The sequence below is a fragment of the Daphnia pulex genome, chromosome 3 (genome assembly GCF_021134715.1).
Source record: "Daphnia pulex isolate KAP4 chromosome 3, ASM2113471v1".
Lineage (NCBI taxonomy): Eukaryota > Metazoa > Arthropoda > Branchiopoda > Diplostraca > Daphniidae > Daphnia > Daphnia pulex.
The window spans coordinates 3,020,059-3,040,636 of NC_060019.1; the positions used below are offsets into that span (position 1 = coordinate 3,020,059).

General features: G+C 42.2%; 4 protein-coding genes and 1 long non-coding RNA gene across 6 annotated transcripts; 4 read left to right on the forward strand and 1 right to left on the reverse strand.

The window, feature by feature from the left end:
* Nucleotides 1-519: 519 nt before the first annotated feature.
* Nucleotides 520-5,983, forward strand: LOC124190256. The gene is made up of 4 exons (XR_006872931.1): nt 520-734; nt 925-1,058; nt 5,549-5,800; nt 5,888-5,983. It is a non-coding gene; the product is annotated as an uncharacterized LOC124190256 (long non-coding RNA).
* Nucleotides 5,984-6,427: 444 nt separating this feature from the next.
* On the forward strand, nt 6,428-14,931 carry LOC124190250. The gene is made up of 8 exons (XM_046582850.1): nt 6,428-6,851; nt 8,752-8,962; nt 10,672-10,870; nt 11,015-11,152; nt 11,411-11,680; nt 11,753-13,979; nt 14,100-14,489; nt 14,583-14,931. The coding sequence occupies exons 1-6, from the start codon at nt 6,557-6,559 to the stop codon at nt 12,683-12,685; spliced, it is 2,046 nt and encodes a 681-aa protein (XP_046438806.1). The 5' UTR covers nt 6,428-6,556; the 3' UTR covers nt 12,686-13,979; nt 14,100-14,489; nt 14,583-14,931.
* LOC124189941 (complement C1q tumor necrosis factor-related protein 4-like) lies at nt 14,044-14,781 on the forward strand. The gene is made up of 3 exons (XM_046582451.1): nt 14,044-14,054; nt 14,100-14,489; nt 14,583-14,781. The coding sequence occupies exons 1-3, from the start codon at nt 14,044-14,046 to the stop codon at nt 14,779-14,781; spliced, it is 600 nt and encodes a 199-aa protein (XP_046438407.1).
* A 478-nt stretch (nt 14,932-15,409) lies between the features above and the next one.
* Nucleotides 15,410-18,630, forward strand: LOC124190252 (inosine-5'-monophosphate dehydrogenase 1-like). Of its 2 annotated transcripts, none has more exons than XM_046582855.1 (11): nt 15,410-15,752; nt 15,842-15,890; nt 15,954-16,055; nt 16,121-16,249; nt 16,313-16,462; nt 16,702-16,989; nt 17,048-17,138; nt 17,206-17,324; nt 17,391-17,511; nt 17,575-17,875; nt 17,982-18,630. In XM_046582855.1, the coding sequence occupies exons 1-11, from the start codon at nt 15,655-15,657 to the stop codon at nt 18,085-18,087; spliced, it is 1,554 nt and encodes a 517-aa protein (XP_046438811.1). In that variant the 5' UTR covers nt 15,410-15,654; the 3' UTR covers nt 18,088-18,630. The 2 variants fall into 2 exon arrangements, with proteins under 2 accessions (XP_046438811.1, XP_046438810.1); XM_046582854.1 differs by having other exon boundaries at nt 15,427-15,752; nt 17,967-18,630.
* A 71-nt stretch (nt 18,631-18,701) lies between these two features.
* Nucleotides 18,702-20,509, reverse strand: LOC124190255 (carbohydrate sulfotransferase 11-like). The gene is made up of 3 exons (XM_046582861.1): nt 20,085-20,509; nt 19,750-20,000; nt 18,702-19,683 (listed from the first exon to the last, which is right to left on the reverse strand). The coding sequence occupies exons 1-3, from the start codon at nt 20,224-20,226 to the stop codon at nt 19,036-19,038; spliced, it is 1,041 nt and encodes a 346-aa protein (XP_046438817.1). The 5' UTR covers nt 20,227-20,509; the 3' UTR covers nt 18,702-19,035.
* Nucleotides 20,510-20,578: the final 69 nt, after the last annotated feature.

Genomic DNA, 20,578 nt, shown 5'->3' on the forward strand with positions numbered 1-20,578 from the left:
TTGATAATTTTTAGGTATGAGTTTTAAATTTTAATTCATCATGTATTACTTACAAATTTTATCATTTATTAATATTATAAAATATGGGGTCATGTATGGTTCAAATTGTGATCCACGCAACGTCTAAGATTTTTCTTAGCAGACGACACCTGGCGATTCATTTTCCAAATTGAATCAGTTTTATTTTTGAAATTTGAATGCGGCACTGCTACTGATACATCACAAACGGCATTTTGTAACTTTTAACGTGACATTTCAGTGGAATGTCAAACGAGAGTAAAAAGAAGTTAACCAACCTTACGGTCATTTCCTACGGATGGGTCCCGAGAAAAGGTCATCAAGACCGTATACGCGTGTTTTTCCGTTCGTGTTTAGTAACGTCCCGTGAAAACGTGAAATCAAATTTAGAAACGTAAACAACTGTCATAGAAACGGTTTTCAAAAATCTGTGTGTATTAACTACCGAGAGGCGGGAAAACCTTGAGGTAAAGTCCACGATTTATTGCGTGTCATCTAGCGGCGTTCTGTCAGACTAGTTGATTGTTGAAGAAAAAGTTCACGGACCTCTTTTTTAAAAAAAGGGGGAGAGAAGAATAACAATAGCCACAACAAGGCGACAAGGTTGTTGTCTTTCTGTTTTGTTTTCCCCAGTCACCGTGTCAAAGTAAAATTCCCCCCAATTCGTTATGCTCCACCAGCGGTCACAAAAAGGAAAAGAAGTAGCAATTTAAAAAGTAAGCTGACTAGCCTACTAGTAATGGCGCATTTATTTTGTTTAAAAAAAGTCTTGAAAACCGCCGCGAGTTTATTCTTCACGTCCAATCTATTTCGGCGTGTCAAAAAATCGTGATGACGTGATTTATACATCACGAGTCTTTTTTTTCAAAATTAATTTTAATTTCTCTCTTTTGGTTTCGTTTGCAGACCAGCGGCGAACATAACGGACCTATTGATGAAACAAACGAGAAATGATGACGCTGAACACATTCGTCCGTCACGGATAGCACCTAGAGCCAGAGCTCGCAACGGTCGTCCGGCAGTTCCGCCTTCAATAAACGGTGAGTGCATTAAATCAACGTCACCTGCTGTACAGTCTCTTCTGTTATGTCAAATGCCCAAAAAAAAACGGAATAGAAAAACAAGACGAAAGGTTCTACTGGCCCGACACAGTGCTGGACATTAGTTCAGTCAGTGTGTGAGAGATGCTAATCAAAAGCCAGTTTGTCCCGCTGCGTGAACCTGATTGTACCGTTAATATAATCTACTAGGTGAAGTGAGCTGTATTAGGAGGGATGAATATACAAGAATAGTCTGGGAAACACGAGGGACTTGAAAATGTTTGTGTGTGGGGGACAATAGCGGAGAGTGACTTATCCACGCAGAAAAATAATCGCGGGGAAATAAAAAGGGCGTCAGCATCTCTGAGCATCATGCTGGCCTTTATCCTTGGCGTACATTTGAGCTGGTCTGACAGGTTGTGACGCCATAGTTCTAGCAGGACCGGGACTGCCAAGAGTGAATGACCGCTGCTATTTTTTTTTAATGTACATCAGCAGCAGCAGGTTGAACGTGTGTATAGGTAGACATTATAACGCTATAGAAGCATCATCCTTCATTCTTTTTATTCCTCTCTTGGAGTGAAATTCTTTTGAAACGCCGAGTCAAGTCCAGCAAGACCGGACTGACTGACCAACAAGAGGTTCATCTAAATAATAGTCCCGTTTCGATCTCAATCTGACGGTCATTCTTTCGTTTTTACTTACTCCTTCAAGTTTTAGGGGAAAAAAATTCCGCTGGACGATGATGATGGGAAAACATTTTCTTTTTCGAGAATTGTACAGGAAAACTAGAAACATTCTCACGAATTCCGTTTTTCTTGTATCAATTAATTTAGTACTTGTCATTGTTGGCATTTTATTTTTCTGCCGAATAACTATATAATAGCTCTCTCTTACGCCGATCGATTCCCCCCCCCACACACCTTTTGTCGAATTGATACTCCCACTAAACAGACTGTATATAAATATTACGTGTCTAAATTTCAGTCACGTTATTACTAGTATGTAGCGTGAAATATGTAAATTCACGCTGAATGAATCAGCACCTTGCGCGGCGGATGAGTTATTTTTCCGCGCGGGATTTCTCTGATTCGTCTGCTGTTGTTGCTGCTGCCGTTGCGGTGCTGTAATATACAACGCACGTTCATAAAACCCGCCGTCACGAGCTCACGACCTTCCCTCGCTATACTGGTAACGTCGTTTGTGTGGTATAATAGTATAAAGGTATTTAGTCATTATCCAATTGTTAGAGCGTCGAGCACGACGGCGGCGGTCGTCGATCGAAGGTGCTGGAAAAAACGTGGGAATAATAGAGGAGGGGGGTGGAACCAAATCAGAAAAAAGCCGAAAAAGGCAGAGGAGGGAGATTTGAAATCGAGCGAAACGACAGAATGGAGTTTGAATGAATAAATGAGAAAATTCCTTATTGATATCATCCGGCGGAAATATTTCATTGTTTTGGGATACACGTACATATAGGAAACCGAAAAACAAATAAATTCTTATTCATTTATGATTTTTTGATATTTTTGTGAGAGGAATCTGTTTGTGTGTGTATTTTCCGTTTGTTTAACCCTGCGGGTGGTTGTTATTTTCTTTCTTCCACATATTCCGCCACCGCTTTGCCGCCCTTATACCCCCCTAATCTTTATGCAAATGACGATATAATAACAACAGGTAACTATTTACCAATACCGTACATATAGGGGTTCGCTCTCTCTTCGGTCGTGTTGTTTTCCGTGATGCGGCGCTGCCCAACCGAATTCGATCCGCCTCCCAACAACAACATTTTCTTCCTTTTTTATTTATTTGCTACCTGTCGATGCTTATGGTCTTTTAGCGTACGTGCAGCATGTCTGTATACCTTTCCTCATCTCCCCCCACCGCCACCCGACAACGGCGGCGGCGTCTGCGGCACATCCGCGCATATTAAAAAAAAACAACTCTACAAGTCATGTGGGTTTGTTATATAGGAAATGAGTAGAGTATTTCTTGATTTCCTTTGGCAAGTTCAAGGTTCTTGACAAAATTGGGTGTGCTGCTGCTGGGCGGGAGGGTTGGCGCACCTTTCCCTTTTTTTTCTTTCTTTCCCTGGCTGGGCTGTTATTGACGTCAACCTTTTTTATTTTTTTTTCGCCTGTTCGGCCCGATGATGACGGAACACACGGCTTCTTTGTTGGAATTATACCTGGGTGTCTAACAACCCGCAGCTGAAGAAAATAAAAAAAGGGACAGTGTTCACAATTATTTACCGCCGTTGACTGTAATCAAATGAAACTGAGAACTTTTTCGAGTTGAGGAAGAAGTTCATCATCCAAGACGTGAGAGGATTATACACAGACGGACGGGAAACACGTTCGATTAGAGGGTTGAAAAAAAAAGAAAAAGGGAAAGTCTTTTGTAATTTTATTTTTCAAATTTCCCCCCTATTTTTCTTTCATTATCATCAAAGAGAAGAAGGCCGACCTTTATGTGTAGACTGCCCCCCCCCCCTTCATTGCATTTAGTAAACAAAACTCGGGTCCGGCAGCACGGTCAATTTCCCATTTCCGGAGAAAGTTGTTGTGTGTGCGCCCTGTGTGTGAGAAAAGACTGACGGAATAACCAAGTTGAGTAGACCCAAGTGACCAGAAAAAAAATAAACGACAGGTGTAAGGAATAGAGATGAAGGAGGGGGAGAAAAAAAGCCTCCAGAGACGAAGAGGTAGATGACCTTTATAGCTCATATACCGTACACATTGATGATTGCCTAGCGTCGTCGTAGTCTCACCTGTTGGCCCCCGTCAACCAAGAACACATTTCATCTACCTACGAATTATATAGTATAGCTGCTGCATTCGCCTATTCTTATATTCTCGTTCAATCTCTTCATTTGTCTTTTCTTTTCCTTTTTGTTTCGGGTTTTCTTCTTTCACGATCGACCGTGAACTGTTGAGATAAAAACGTGAGTGATGATTTGTGAAGCGGCGATGGAGTGAAAGAAAGAAAGAAAAAAGACGCGCGTTGAAAATCCCGCGCCAGCAGCAGCACCATTGGGAAATTGCAGGGTTATAAAATAACGACGAGAGAAAATAAATAGACGATACGGCGACGAAAAAAAAAAACTTCCAACAAGTCCCGTTCGGAATTTTTTTTTCTCATCGCCATTTCCATCGTGAAAGAGAAAAAAAAATAGAAGGAAAAGAAGAATTTTGTTTCTTTTTCGATTTTCACGTTTTCCCTTTTTTAATTGCTCCGATAGTTGTGCAATAATAATCACAGCAGCCAAAATGTTTTGTGGGCTATTTCTCGATTGCTGCTAGCCTACAGTCGTTTCCTCGTTACATGTTTAAAGAGGAGCGTGATTTTTTTTTTTTTTACGAGGGGATCGATGACCCGTGAAAACTGCCGTTGTTTTCTGTGTGTTTTTTCCCGGCTAACAAATTTCGTGACATAGCGGAGCGGATGGCACGCTCTCATCAAACAGTCAACAAGGGGGGAAATGTTTTTTTTATTTTTTTACTTTTACTATTATTGATTCAATCGATTGGTTAAAAGGAGAAGATTCCAAAAAAATCCAAGGGTAATAATTTGTTGGTTTTTTTTTCCGTATCATTAAACATAATTTGCATATCTGCATTCCTGTGTAATTCGGCTGATTAAATCGGTGTCCAATTGGAAATATCTGAAATCTCGGCAACTCGTTTCGTTTTGTCTTTTGTGTCTTTGGCGGTCGTTGGTGGTAGTGGTGATATTTTTCACGGGATGGTGATCAATCGAAACGTTCCACGGGCTATTAGCGACGACGCCGGATCCGGATAAAGTTTCAAGGGTGTGTGATGCGGGCCAGTAAAACAGGTTTTTAAAGATTTTCCTATTTGAACGAATCGATTTTCTTTTGCTAGACGAAATGGAAATCCGCAGCTGAATACCCTAGAAAATGAATTATACATTTGTATTTAAAAAAATGTTTTAAATGACAGGAAGAGAGCGAGTGGGTGTTTTCACTTTTTCTTTTCAGTCTTATTTTATTTTTTTGGTTGTCATCTAAACATGTTATCATCATTCCTACACACTCCCTTTTATTTTCCTTTTTTTAGCTTTTAAAACGTGTGGGGCTACACCTTGACTATTGACACCTTGCACCAACATTTTTCTCGTCGTCAATTGGCGCTCGGCTGCTGGTTTTTTTATTTTTATTTTTAGATTCCCCTTTAGGCGTGTCTTGTGTCGGCTTCAGACACGCCAACATGTCACCACCGCAATTCCTCAACTCTCAACTTGAAGAAGAACTCGAAGATATGACTATGTCCGTATATATAGGAATTCCCGCACCTTTTTGTTTCTTACCCGCGACGTGTATAATTTTTTAGTCTCGGGAATTGTTTGAATTTTTTTTCCCTTTTTAAACCGCCGTGAGATTAAAATCAACGACAACGAATTCCTTAAGAAATTCAATCACTAAATTGCCTACAGTTATTTGATTTTATTTTCTAATTTTTGATTCCAAGGATGTAGGGCTATGGAGTTGTTCAGTTTCCGCCGGAATCGACTCGTCTCCGTGTCAGCGGAAAGCGGAGACATTAATAGGCGTCCTTGGGACTTGGGGCGAGCAAATAGAAGATGAAAGTCGACAAAATGGGAAGGTTCAGTATGCACCAGAGCACAGGGAGCCCCCGCCGAAATCAACTGTCGCTTTTCATTTCCCAGGTGCGGAAGTGATCCGTAACGAGGAGCGACACCTTTTTCCACCGTCCAATCAGGTGAGACACCTTTCATTTTCAAATTCCCCCCCAAGAATAAAACTGTTGATTGCTGGGAGAACTCAATTTCTACGATTCTATGTTTAGATATCGGAGCATTCAATCATCGAAATATCACCCGAAAATGATTGAATTCAAACGCGTTCGTTGACTCTCTGGTCAAAAAAAAAAAAGAAACTCAATTTACCTTTTCTTATTTCTTTCAAAAGGAAAATAGCAGGTGAGAATCGAGCGGCCGCTACGTACCGTTTGTATAAATCAAACAATCTGGTAATAATAAACGACGTACCCCATCTGAAGAACAAGAATTAAAAAGACGGAAGAAAACGGAAAAAAAGACCGATGAGCCGGTGTACACGCGGAGCAGCACTTAACAGTATTATACCTATTTCTGTTTCTGATGAAAAAAAAAGTAAAGGTGCCTCTTTTATTTTTCCCATTCGCCTGTCGCTTGTTTTTTTTTTCCCTTCCGCCCTCGGGGGCTGTTGAGATGGAGTGAAGAAGAAGAGGAGGTGGGAGGTGGAGCTGCTGGAGTCGTCCGGCATAATATCGCCTGCTGCCCGTCGGCCCCCCCCCCAGCACACACACACCAGTCTGTGCATGCATTATAAAAGCCAAGTACCTTTGCTGCAAAGGCTTCAGTCACGAACATCTCATCCACCAGCACGCAAGGTCTACTACTACCTCCTCCATTACAAATTCGGCCAAATAGTTTTATTCCATCCATCCATCCATCCAAGTGTTTGAATTTCCACGATGGAAATGTCGAGTCGAAGTTTGACGGTAGCCGTGCTGCTGTTGCTGGCCCGGCTGAGCGCTCCGGTGGAGTCGCAGTCGGCCGAGACGAGCGACTGCAGCGGCCAGGACACGACCTTTGAACTGAGGACGGGCTACGTTTTCACGGCGCCGGAAGAGATCCTGGACACGCGGCCCGACACGCTCCAGCTCTCCGACTGCATCGACAACTGTCGCGCCAACAGCAGCTGCTCCGCTCTCAACTTTGAGACGGGACTCTGCGTCCTGTTCCGCACCAACGCCTTCGACACTCCCGGTAAATAATAAAATAAAACTTTTCTTTTTCTTCTTCTTCTTTTTGCCAAAAAACTGGCCGTCCGTGTCGCGGGGTGGTGTCAGGGTTCATTCCGTTTTGTTGTTGGGTTCTTTTCTTGATTTTTCCCTGGATGGATAGTCCAATGATCTTTCGGGCATCCAGCCGAGCGGAACTGTCGATAAGAAAGAATCAAAGAAAAAAGCTCTAAATGGAGATGTTAAACAGCAAGAAGGTCTAAACCAAGCACTGGAAAGAGAAAGAAAAAAGGAGATTAAATTCCTGAGTCCCGAAATTGTTTGATAAAAGTTTGTTTTTTCGATGGTATATAAATGCCAACTGGAAATGGGTTCCGATGATAATCAAACAGTCGTGATAATAAGAAATGGGGAAAAGTTCAAGTTCAAGTTCGACAGGTTTTCTCTTCTTCTTCCTTATTTCAAAAAAGTGAACGGGATAAATAAATAAAAACAGAAAATCGGGTTCGTCGCCTGTGGGCGCCCCCCTTCATTGAGATGCGCCGCCCAGCAGCTCCGTCTGTTTGTGGGCAATGACGACACACACACACACACACACCCTGACCCTTTTGGTGCGTGTATACATCACTCCTTCTTCTTTTATTATTCTTTTCTTCCTTCCTTCTTTCTTCTTCTTCTTCTTGCAATCTCCGAATGCACGGAAGATAACCAAAAAAGCCATCACGGGAAATTCGCCCGGAGCGTCCCAGCACGGATGGGATGGGCTTATTCGGCACCTATTCCTCCCGTGAGTTATTTCATCCCGTTGGAACGTCTTGTTATATACAGCGCCGTCGGGAGGCTTGTTTTTTTATGCATCAAACATTTTCAAGTTCGAAAAAAATCTACAAGATGTGTGTAGCTAAACAGCATCTTGTATAGGAAAAAGATGCTGAGTCTCAGCTAGCGGCCGGCCAATGACTTTTGCTTTTCATTTTTTCTTTTTACCTGCCGAGAATCATTTATTGGGTCGGAATATTATACATAAAAACGCTCGCAGATGGTCACTCACCCTTTCGGAATGATGATTTAAAAACACGTTTTATTCCGTAGGCGTGTTGGAAACCCACGAGATCTGTCCGTGGGATAACACTGACGTGATGTTTTCATATTATTGCGAGCAGCACACACCGAATGACCAAGCACTCTGCTACTGTTTTCCAGGGGGGGAGTCTACTAGGAGCTGTGTAAGATTTTGATCCGCCATTTGCAAATAATGTCATAGCGGATAGAATAACTATTTTGACAATAATACGTAACATCTTATGGGCATTTTTTTGTTCGTGGAGAGTTGCCAGCACTTTGCTTCGTCACCTAATGGCCACGGCCAAAATCCTCTTAGAGTTCACAAGACAAACTTCCTTTTCGAAATGACTCGACGGTTCCGTGTTGCTGTTTGGTGCGCTGGCCCCTTGGACAAACAAGGAGATCGGTCGTAACGGTTTCCCTCTTTTGTTTACATCTTATTTCTTCTCTTTTTTTATAAGGATTCGTCCCTTTTGTGGGTGTATGTGACGACATCCTCAGCAGCCCGTTCCAACACTCCTTTTTTTCGTTTTATAAATTCGGGATTTTTTTTTGTTTGTACGTGTGACGTAATTTATTAACAAAAGGGCGGAATTTTTCTTTTTCAAACTCGAGAGTTTATCGACTCCCAAAAGGATTTCGTGTGGATCGGAGAGGAAAGAAATCTAACAAACGATATACCGTACAAAATGGCCGAATGATTGACATTTGCATTCAAATTTGAGTTACGCTTCTACGAGGATTAAATTACATTGTCCCTCGGGCTCGGAATTTTGTTTACTTTTAATTGAATTCCATTTTTCTTGTTTGAAATTGACTGATGGGTTTCTGTCACTATTTTTTGTCTTTTTACTTTACAGAGGCGCTGACCAAATCGCAGTTTCCGGTTTACACAATTTACGCCCAGAAGATCTGTTTGGCCAATGCCAGCGAATTGTGCGTCGATCGTCCGTGGGCTTACGAGATGGTCCCGTCGTTCGAAATGTCGGCCTTTGTCCGCGAGAAGAAAACGGCGGCCACCCGCCGAGCCTGCATGGAACTCTGCCTCAACGAAAAGACATTCCAGTGCCGGTAAAAATCGAATTATCTCATTATTTTCATTCATTTCATTATATTAGATTTAGTTAGACTTGTTATAATGTCCATTGTCTTTATACCGAATTTTGAAAACGACTGGAACACAATTTATTTTTTTGTTTGACCGCCAGCGTTCCGAATGTCAACAGCTCCAGTAATTTTCGTATTCACACGGAAATTGTCGGTCGTTCCGCCCGTTTAACGGATTTTCGGTTCACCAAGAAAAACAACAGGCCGGCCCCAGTATCTCGTTAAAAATGTGGCTATTAAAGGTGTTGAAAACGGGGAATTAATGGAAACAATACGGTTGGCAATCTGGCGCATAATTCAAACGAGTTTTGAATTTTTTTTCCCCCCTTCAGGAAAAAAAAAGGAAATGAATTTATTTGGGCATCTACAGGTGAACGTCCGACCTGAAGGGGTATACTTCATACCACCTGATGCCGGATGAGGAAGCCAAAAAATGTCCAGTCAGCTGCTGAATCTTTTTTTTCTTTTTCTTGCCTAAAAAAACAATTTAGCAGCTGATAGTGAAAAGGCCATTTTACGAACAATGAACTTGTTGCGTAATATACAGTATACCTGCTGACCGCCAGATTCCTGGGCGCGTGTCAAAACTATCGCTTTTTTTTAATTCCTGGGGGAATAAACTGTCCCTTTTTGTTCCTTAACAAATTCCGGGCCGTTAGCTAAAAGGACTGGAACGAGGAAAGTGAACCGATAATCGCCAATCGGCATTCACATGGGTCGAGTTATTTTCCCAGCCATTTGTTTGTTGTTGTTGTTTGTACAATCGAAAAAATCAAAACGGGGCCCGTTAGAGAGCTGCTGGTCAACCGCAACCAACTATAGGGTCCGCCGCAACTAATATCAATTGACAATCTTTGAATGTACAGACTGCCTGAAATGTTTGACGTTCCTTTCCCCTCCCCTTCAGTTGTTGACACTGGAAAAATTCCCCGAAATAATTCCTATCGAATTTTGGTCGACCGGATCGAAAATAGTTGAATCACTCGTTTGATTATTTTTTTTTAAATTAAGGGTTGTAATTCTCTAAGTCTAGACGATATGTGGCAAAAGGAATTCTAAATTTTTCGACGACCGGAATTCCTATACGGAATGATAAAAATTGTAATCATTCAGAAAAGTCTGACAAGAACAATAGGAAAAAAAAAACTCGTAAAATGTGCTGCAATCATTTCACGGTGGAATATTTCAATTCTTCCTGTCTCTCAATTTTGACTATCAAGGTTTTTCTAGACGACAAAGAATCGGAACCTGTTTGATGATTGTAAAGTTCCTTGTTTTCTCTGATTTGTCACGATGAGAGGGGGGGTTAGATTAAAAACAAAATTGTGTGGATTAAATGACTGTGGGAAAACCAAAAAAAAAAAAAGAAAAATGGTGTCCTCGGATGCTTCCGTCTGTCATAATCACTGCCGGGCCGTCCGGCTCAACATATAACCAAAGGAAGCTCAGCAAGAGTACCCCAGCTAAGAACAAATCTTTTTTACGAAGGCAAAGCACGGCACTTTCAATTGTTTTTTAAGCCCGTGTGTGTGTTTCTTTTCCACACAACAACATTAACAACAACCTTGGAAAGGGCAAAAGATGATTTGGTGTCATGTGATAAATGTTGTCGTAATTTCTTAACGTCTTTTTTCTTTTATCTCTTTTTTTTTGTTGGTTGGTTTTACCAACAGTTCTGCCAGTTACAACGCCGTCAGCGGGGAATGTTCGCTGAGCGACATGGATCGTTTCTCTGTGACGGCCCGATCCGCTTACTCGACCACGCCGGACGTGGACTATTTCGAGACCAACTGCGCCGACGATCCCGTCAAAATGTGCGACTTCCAACGGACCGAGGGCCGCATTCTCAAAACAGTCGACGCCGTTTACCAGGTATACACAACACATCCATCCATCCATCCATCCCGTCGGGGACAAAGTTCAACGACCTCTCGTTTGCCATAGATCGAAATGATCCGTAAACAATGGCTAAATAATGCATTAATGTTTATTTTATTATTCAAACAAAACAAACAGGATGTCGAGGACGAGGAAGCCTGTAAATCGCTTTGCCTCAATTCCAACTTCCGCTGTCACTCGTTCGATTTCGGAGATACCGGCGAAAAAGTCTGCCGGCTCAGTCATCACTCGGCCAGCTCCCTCAGCCAAATTCAGGTGATGACTCTATTTGGTTATTATCCCCCAACAACAACAAAAAAGAAATAAAAAAAAAATCGGATGAATGAACAAATAACGTGTCAAAACAATAACAAGAATATCCACCCAATCCGTTGGAGCGTGAAAACACGTTTAGTGGTGGGGGCCGGCACGTTTGTTTTTTATTCGGCTGGCCATTCGTTCCAATCGTATATTTTTATTAATCTTTTTGTGGTTTGTTTTCTGCGGTTTGTTTGTTTTGTTTCGGCGACACAGGATCCTTATTTGGAGATTCCGGAAGCGAAAACTTATGAGTTGACGTCTTGTTACAATGTGACCATCGATTGCCGCTCGACCGACATGATTGTCCGCGTCAAAACCAACCGCATCTTTAGCGGCAAGTTGTACGCCAAGGAGAGACCCAACTCTTGCGTCACCGACGTCGCCAGAGGCCTGGAATTCGAACTCAAGTTGGGCTACCAGGATCTCGGCTGCGATGTCAAACAGGAAGGCCCCGGCAAATTCTTCACCGAAGTCGTCATCCAGGTACAAATCATTTCATTACATAATGTACCGACAGCTTTTTATTCAATCAAATTTTTCAATTGTTTCAAACAGCATCACGACCAGATTGTGACCAGTCAAGATGTCGGATTGGCCCTCCGCTGCTCCTACCAACTGCAGAACTACACTCTGACCAGCGGACTGGACTTGTCCGTCGCCAGCCGAGTTCCCACCATCGCCGAAGAGTCGACGGTGGTTCCAGGGCCGACGGTTCTCATGAAGATCGCAGCCCGCCAAGGTGGCGACGTCCAAACGGCCCAGGTCGGCGACCCGCTCAGTCTCTTCTTCGAGATCCAGGAGCCCAACACTCCTTACTCGATCTTTGTCCGCGAGCTGATCGCCACCGACGGAGTCGACAACAGCGAAATCCTCCTGATCGACTCCCGCGGTTGCCCGACCGACCAGGAAATCATGGGACCCATCAACGCCATGAACGGAACCTCCAAGACCCTCCGGGCCCCGTTCGACGCTTTCAAATTCCCCAACTCGGACGTTGTCCAGTTCAAGGCGCTCGTCACACCCTGCCTGCCCACTTGCGAGCCGGTCCAGTGTGACGTCCAGGATTACCTGGGCTATCACCGTCAAATCGAGTCCCTGGGCAAGAGGAGGAGGAGGCGCAGCGAAGCTAACGGCCAGGACCAGCACAACCTCCTAGTGGTCCAGTCCATCCGCATCGCCGACAAGTTCCAGGCGGCCGCCGACACCTCGCCGGCCAAAACCAAGACGGCCTCTACCGAGTCCGAAGTGGCCGTCCTTCGCAACTCGGACGGCCTCTTGAACCATCACTCGGACATGCCGCCGTGCCTCAACTTGCTGGGACTCCTGATGGCCGGCGCTTTGTTCCTGGTGGCCCAGGCCGTCCTCATCGGCGCCTGGGCATTCATCTGGCAGAAGAGACGTCAAACTAAAATGGCCGAAACGACCATCGAGAGCGACCGGCGATTCTTCTCGACCACCTACGCCAACAACGCCTACGCCACTAGTTAAACAACAACACAAAACGACGCAATTAAGTTCAGCTCAGCTTAACTTATTTTAGCTTATCCCTCCCCCCCTTCTCTCCTGGTTATTGATTTGTTGAAGTGATTTGTTCAAGTGCCTTAATTATTCAAATGTGTACCTTTTTTTTAAATTTTTTCGAAGGATCGAATCGATTGAATCGAATCGATGGCTGAATCCGAGCAGAAACAGGGAAAAGGGAAAACTGTAATTTAATTCTATTTGCGTGCTATTATTCTATTGGCTTCTATTATTTTCTTTTTTCTGGAAAAAAACAAAACAAAACAATCTGGTTTCGGGTGAATTATGTAATTCCAATCAACGGTGACTGGGTGTTTGTACTTCTCTGGCCTCAATTTTTATGTTTTTTTAGTTTCCCTCGCGACATTTTTGCGTGTCGCTGACTTGTGTGTTGTGTTTGAGTGCGTGCGGATGCGGTTATGGGTCTTCATTTTTCATCCTGTTGTTTATCTGTTTTTCTTTTCTCTTTCATTTTCATGGTCCGGAATTGTTTTGCTATTTTGGGGTCTCCTGGCATTCACGTCGGATCGTTCCCGATCAATCGTGTCGTCCTCTGTACAAAAAAAAAGTTAACAAAACAAAACAAAAGTAACACAAACACAACACACAATTCAATCGTGTTTCAATGGATGCGTCTCGAGAACAGCCAATAAAAAATGGATAATGATTTCAAAAAAACAAAAATGTGTTTTTGGTTTTAATCGAATTGTTTTTCTTCTCCGCCAGATTGCGCGTGATCGGCGTGATCTTACGTAATGAATTATTGATTTGCAGGAGGGGTACGATCGTTGGACGAGAGATGGAGAAAGTAGAGCCGACCTCGGAAACTGTACAGACGATATGATTCAATAAAACACAAAAGAAAAAGGAAATTAATTAGAATCAAATCAACCGGATCTAGGGGAGCCCCCCCAAACTGTCACAATCATCTCTGTTGTTGTTTTCGTTTTCAATTTAATCATTCAAATCGTGTCTTTCGAGTTGGGTGTTGACCAATAGTCTATATGTCGAGCCATGTTTTGTTGAATCATCATTCGTTTGGTGATTCGTTAGACATTGTCGACCTGCTGATACGCCGGGACATGAATTATTCGTCGAATTTCAGTTGCGAAATGATTTCTCTGACCTCTCCAAAAGTCCTGTGACTCGTCTGTGACTGCAATCCCCTGGTAACTATAAAAGGTAAAGCTGGCAGACCCATCAGTAGACAGTAGACTATATACAGAGTCTTATACTAAATAACTTCTTTACATCAAAACATGTATGTAATAACGTCTGATTTTATTATGGATTAGATGAAATTCCTGCCGATAATATTATCAATGATGTATCAATTGTTCGTTTCTTCTTTTTTACATTTTTGGGTTTGAATGTCTCTCAGGTTTCGCTTGTTAGTCCTCGTTTGCGCTGTGGCGCTTCCGGCCAGCCATGCAATCCCGGTCGATCCTTCTTCTTCGCCGTCCGGCCAAATTTCGACCTTTCAGCAGCCGTCGCCCGTCTCGTTTGCCTCTTCGCCATCGGCATCCATGTCTCCGTCTGTCGGCATGATGCAGCCAACAGCTGTTGCTGGACGGGTCGTTGAACCTGTGGCTTTCAGCGCCGTTCGGGCCTCCGACAAGAGCCAAAAATCCAAATCTAAGATCTTCTTCGACACCACTCTGAGTGATATCGGTTTCGGATGGAATTCCAGAAGCAGCGAGTTCATCTGCTTCTATCCGGGCTCTTATTTCTTCACCTTCACCGCAATCTCCGATTCCGGCTCCCATTTCAAGTGAGTACTAATATCTATGGGCTATACAACATTCTCATTAGACACAAACAACAACAGTTCCCCAAATTGCCTAATTGTATTTTAATTATGCAGAGCCGCTTTGATGAAGAATAGCGACGAAGTCGTCGTTGCTTGGGGCGAACGAGTCGGGTATCAATCAGCCTCCAATTCAGTCATTTTGAATTTAGACAAGAACGATCGAGTCTATCTCAACATCAAGGAAGGGGAAATCTACGAAACTTCGAAAACTGGACGTGGCTACACAAGTTTCTCAGGTTTCCGAATCTATTAAATCATTTTCAGTTGAATCACCCGCCCCACAATGTCCTTCGCTTATTTTTACATTTCGGTTGTTTTCTACATTTTCTGAATTCTGGTGGCAATTTGTATGAATAACTATTGTTTGGTTTCGTGAGAGAATAAAGCGATTATATAGAGTGTAGCTCAGTTTTTTCCTTTTGCCAAGTGCCAAGGTTTTTAGGGGAGCTGAGCAAATGTTAATCGATATTGAAACGAGTTTGAGTGTCTAGAATGGTCGAATGCCACAGGCTCATATAGCAAAAGTCATTCCTCTTGTCTCATGGTAATCAGAAATTATAGTTGGTGGGGAATCGGTTACTCGTCTCACCACGGGCTTATCCTGTCTGTAAGAAGAGAAGCCCTTCCAATATACACACGACTTCCCAAATAAATCAGAGCCTTTCCTCTGTTTCTAAACAAAGCGGATATTAGTGAAAATATGCTTTTCTTTTTCTAAAGAATTTTATTGATGAATTTTTAGATTTTCATTTCCGAAAAAGGAAAAAGAAAAGTCTTCCTTTGTCTTGTCCATCTTTTTTATTCCTTTGTTCGAAACGGCCGCCAGTTTTGACAGCTATGCGAGCGACACCTAGCGAAGCGAATTCACACTAGAAAATATGCATATAAAATAGGGGATCCCGAAGACTCGAATAATGTAAATCACACGCACAGAACACGTTCTCACTGACGGTTCACGCACAGACACGTGAAAAAGACTGCCCAAATTAAATTAATAACGTGGCGTTCTATAAGAGATCGCCATCCCAATCATAGTTGCAAAGCCGACAGCTGTGCTTCAGTCGAAGCCTTCCCAGTTTTTTTGTTTTCATTTTTCAAAGTAGTACCTATTGGAAATCTATTGATTATGGCTGACTTTTTGATCACTGGTGGAACTACTTACGTTCCAGAAGACGGACTCGTTGGCTCTTCTTTGTTCAACGTTGGAGATGGACTTACCTACAAGTAAGAAATAATTGTTGCCATCCTTAAGCCATGTGTTTTTTCTACCTCATGCTAATCGTTCATGCACCCTTTTTTTTTTTTTTTTGCAGTGACTTCATTATTCTACCTGGGTTTATTGATTTTGCAGCTGAAGAAGTGGTAAGCTATTAAATTGTCTAATCTGAATAATCAACACCTTCAAGACTTTTTGCAATTATGTAGGACCTGACATCTGCCCTGACAAAGAAAATCACTCTGAAGGCCCCACTCGTTGCTTCCCCTATGGACACTGTTACTGAATCTGAAATGGCCATTTCTGTTGCAGTAAAGTTCAAGCTTTCTCTGTTCTTTTCAAAGTTTAGTTGATTAAATAATGTTTTATCTCTTAGCTGTGTGGTGGCATTGGAATCATTCACCACAATTGCAGCCCTGAATATCAGGCCACTGAAGTTTCCAAAGTTAAAAAATACAGGCATGGCTTTATCAGAGATCCGGTTGTGCTGACAACTCAACATACTGTAAATATAATACAATTTTACATGCTGGTGCTGACAAATCATTAATTTCTCTTACATAATCAGGTTGGAGATGTCTTGGAAATTAAAAGAAAGAAAGGCTTCTGTGGTATCCCCATAACTGAAAATGGGCGTATGGGAGGAAAACTTGTTGGCATAGTCACTTCAAGAGACATTGATTTCTTAGAAAAGTCAACTGATATTCCACTGGAACATGTAAGTGCCTCTCATCAATCTATTTCTTTTTCTTCCTACTATACATTTTGAGTGCTGAAAGGCATAAAATTTAAAATCAGTGTGCATTCATTTTTAATTTGCTGCCCTTACAAAGGAGCGCTCGTGGAAACTCGGCCAGGTAGACCGAATAACACGGCTTTTTGCTTTAATTGTTTAATCTTTCTTACATTTTAATTCTTCGTTATTCAATTATTCCTGTTTCTCCCCCCTTCCTTTAGGTGATGACCAAAGCTGGAGATTTGGTAACAGCCCCATCCGGTGTCACTCTTCAAGAAGCTAACGCTATATTAGAAAAATCCAAGAAAGGCAAATTGCCCATCGTTAACGAGTGCGGTGAACTGGTGAGTCTCATTGCTCGAACCGATTTGAAAAAATCGCGAGAGTATCCGTTTGCATCAATGGATCCTGGCAGACAGCTACTTGTGGGCGCTGCAGTTGGCACTCGCGAAGGTGACAAACAAAGGTTGCAGCTCTTGGTCCAAGCAGGCGTCGATGTTGTTGTCTTGGTAAGTTGGCTATTTCTTTACGAAAATTTCAAACTGTTTAATTATTTTTTATGTTCAGGACTCCTCCCAAGGCAATTCGATTTTCCAAATCGACATGATTCAATACATCAAGCAACATTATCCCGATCTGCAAGTAGTTGGTGGCAATGGTATTTCGGCGTTGATTTTCCTTGTTGTGTAGAACACGTATTCATTTGTCTTTGTTTCAAATTACAGTTGTTACTGCTGCTCAGGCCAAGAATCTGATCGACGCTGGTGTAGACGGGTTGCGCGTTGGTATGGGCAGCGGATCAATTTGCATCACGCAGGAAGTGATGGCTGTTGGCCGCTCGCAAGTAATTAATCCACAGCATTTCTTGTGTTGCCATTAGATATTTATTGAAATATTTAAACTTAAATAGGGAACAGCCGTCTATAAAGTAGCCGAATATGCTCGCCGTTTTGGAGTTCCAGTCATCGCTGACGGAGGCATTCAGTCCGTTGGTCACATAATCAAAGCCCTGTCCCTTGGAGCCTCAACAGGTAAAATTGATTCAATATCTTAATAAGTACGAAAAGATTATCACCATTCAATTTTCAAATTAGTCATGATGGGCTCGATGTTGGCTGGAACAACTGAATCTCCCGGCGAATACTTTTTCTCTGATGGTGTCCGGCTGAAAAAATACCGCGGAATGGGTAGTCTTGAAGCCATGGAGAAGAAGGACACGAAAGGAGCGGCATCCAGTCGCTACTTCCATCGTGAATCTGACAAAATCAAGGTAGCACAAGGTGTTAGCGGTGCTATTCAGGATCGAGGATCTGCTTTGCGTTTCCTGCCCTATCTTCAGACGGGCATTCGTCATGGTTGCCAGGATATTGGAGCTCGATCTCTGTCCCATTTAAGGTAGGCTTTAAGATCACGATATTCCGACCATTCATTTCGTCGTTTCAAATGTTTTTTATTTCAAAGCGTTACGATGGCTTCTTATAATTAGGACTTTTTCCAACAGGGCAATGATGTACTCTGGAGAACTGAAGTTTGAGCGCCGTACTCCTTCGGCTCAAATGGAGGGAGGCGTCCACGGCCTCTATTCGTACGAAAAGCGTTTGTTTTAAAAGGAGAAACAACGGGATCCAGTCAACAGCTTTAATCCAAAATGCTCAGCTGATTGATATTAACTAGACCTGGAGCCATAGTCGGAACTTGGATTGAAGTCGAGCCGAAATTGAGATTGGGACTTGCATCCTATTCCAAAGCCATGGATGTCGATTCCAATCTCAATTAAGGAATGAAACTCCAATCCAAGTTAGATCTACGACTCTTTCAACTGACCATTTGGGTGCTCTTGTTTAGAACACCTGTTTACTTCTTTTGTCCGACTATTTCTCGGCACATTCCCTAACACTGTGACAAACTAAATTTTGGTTTTCCTTTAGAAAATCAACCCTTCCCTTAATGAATTCTAAATGATTATTTTTGAAATGAGAAAATTTCAAATTAGATCGATCAACCAAAAGTGTATAATTGTGTTAGCTCCTCAGCCTATGTCCTGTTGACCATTTATCAGATTCCCGCGCATTGGAGAACAATGAAACGAGACTGAATATCGTTGTTTATTCTAATATTTCTGTGGAATGAAATATAGATTTATAGTGGAATTTCTTCTAGTTTAATCTGACGCCACTCGCTCTACACCCGACGTATTTTGAGTAAATGGGAGTTCATACAGTTAAAGGTATTCTGATGTATTCAGCTTGGCCAAAATAGGACGACACATTGCACAAAGCTATCTGTTTGGGGCATAAGAAAAGGGTGATTTTTGTAAATGGTCCAGAAATTCAAGTAGAAAAATTTTGAGTTCAAAGCCGAGTATACGCAGGTAAGTAATTGAGACCATTTTCAATTAACATCGGTTCTACATAACCTAACGTTCATCACCGGTTGCAAAGCCCCTCGAGACAATATAAGCATAATGACATATCACACAAACTATTTTTTTTTAAGTCCACTTAAATGCAACGAATGCGTTTCAATAAATTGATTAATAATGCCAGCGCTGGCCATTAATCGAACCCTGGAGAATGGTAGTCGAAGAGCCGGAAGTCCATCTCGTAAATGTGGTAGAGGTGTAGCAGCTCCTCCCTTGAGAGATGTTTGGTGTACTCTTCGATGAGTGAGTTGGTGTTTGACGGGCGTTCAGATCGGGGAAAGCTAACTTTTTGATTGAGATTGGCTTTCTCTAGCACTAGCCATGCGTCATCCATGAGGGATTCATACTTTCCAATCACGTTGTACTGAATAGTGCAAGGCAAACAGAGGTCCACCATTGGTCGCCAGTGCTCGTTGAAGTTGGTACGGGCCACCGTGCGTGGATCGATGATGTACTGCACAAATTCCCGGAAGGTGACGTCGTGCCCTCGTGCAAGAGATTCTTCTGAAGCGTTCGCGCGATACTGTTTGATGATCTGACGTCCGTAGCGCGATCGAAAGTAGTCGGAGCTTGAGGAGTTTTGACCGAATTTGTTGCGGAAAGCCGATACGAGCCTCTCGAACGGATGCCGGATAAACATAAATTTCATGAAGTGATCTAGCCGGTAGCGAATTTCTTCTCCGGTATAGTTGTCTAGGCGACGAAAGACATTTAAACGGTGGGAGTCATCTGCTACGATGGATAGAGGATTGGTGGTGTTTGCTTTACCCATCAATACCATCTATTGCCAGAATTATGATGATTAATATGAAATTCAAAAAATTCTGTTTGAGAAAACTTGGCTTACCAGCAGTCTTTTCCAGTTGGTGCAAGCAACTTTTGGCACATAGCAGTAGAGGAGTCTATGTTCGTCATCAACTATAATGTGATCAAGTAGCACCCTGTCCTTTATCACAGAGTCAAGATTTGGGTTTTTCTGGGAAAGTTTGCAAACCTCCTTTGCTAATTTTTTTCTTTCACTTTGCTCCATGTCCAAAACATTTATAGATTTTTCGGGTAAGTACTTATTGTCAGCACCAGCATTTGCTTGTAAGGAATCTATAGAAACAAAATAAATGTATATTACCACGTAAGTTTTACATAAAATTTTGTTAAAAACCATTATCATGATTTATTGCTCACCATAAGTTTTTGCACTGTATACCATGTTGATGTGATGAACAGGAAGTTTGTCGTTCATAACAATTATACCAATCCATAAACCAAACACTAATAACAGTACTAACACTAGCTGCTTACTCCTTCGAAGTAAAACAACTCTCATTTTGACTAACCACAATTTTGATAAGAAAAATTTAGGGGGAAATATTTTGTTGAATTCATGAAAGAAACCCTGCAAATTATTGGGAGAAATGAAGTTCTAACCAATAATTACAATCACTACTCAGTGGATGAAACGCCTTTCGACTTTTTGAGTGACAAACGATGGTAATTTAGGTAGTAACATTGTAATTATTATGACAACTAACAAGTACGACTCGATTTCCCTATAGATTTCTATTCAATAAAGCTAAGCGGACACTAACTAGTAACTAATACAAGGCACCATCAAGCAGTTCCATTCAATAGCAGAGAGCGGAAACTGCCGCCATGATTGTTTATACTGGAAACCCACG

Bases quoted from the DNA above. Each gene is read 5' to 3' on its own strand.
- LOC124190250 (XM_046582850.1), top strand. From the start codon at position 6,557: ATGGAAATGTCGAGTCGAAGTTTGACGGTAGCCGTGCTGCTGTTGCTG. The intron at 8,963-10,671 runs GTAAAAATCGAA...TTTTACCAACAG, and splicing joins GAAAAGACATTCCAGTGCCG to TTCTGCCAGTTACAACGCCG. The intron at 10,871-11,014 runs GTATACACAACA...CAAAACAAACAG, and splicing joins CAGTCGACGCCGTTTACCAG to GATGTCGAGGACGAGGAAGC.
- LOC124189941 (XM_046582451.1), top strand. The intron at 14,490-14,582 runs GTGAGTACTAAT...TTAATTATGCAG, and splicing joins GATTCCGGCTCCCATTTCAA to AGCCGCTTTGATGAAGAATA.
- LOC124190252 (XM_046582854.1), top strand. From the start codon at position 15,655: ATGGCTGACTTTTTGATCACTGGTGGAACTACTTACGTTCCAGAAGAC. The intron at 16,056-16,120 runs GTAAAGTTCAAG...TTTATCTCTTAG, and splicing joins AAATGGCCATTTCTGTTGCA to CTGTGTGGTGGCATTGGAAT. The intron at 17,512-17,574 runs GTAAAATTGATT...TTTTCAAATTAG, and splicing joins GTCCCTTGGAGCCTCAACAG to TCATGATGGGCTCGATGTTG.
- LOC124190255 (XM_046582861.1), bottom strand. From the start codon at position 20,226: ATGAGAGTTGTTTTACTTCGAAGGAGTAAGCAGCTAGTGTTAGTACTG. The intron at 20,001-20,084 runs GTGAGCAATAAA...TTGTTTCTATAG, and splicing joins ATACAGTGCAAAAACTTATG to ATTCCTTACAAGCAAATGCT. The intron at 19,684-19,749 runs GTAAGCCAAGTT...TTCTGGCAATAG, and splicing joins CCAACTGGAAAAGACTGCTG to ATGGTATTGATGGGTAAAGC.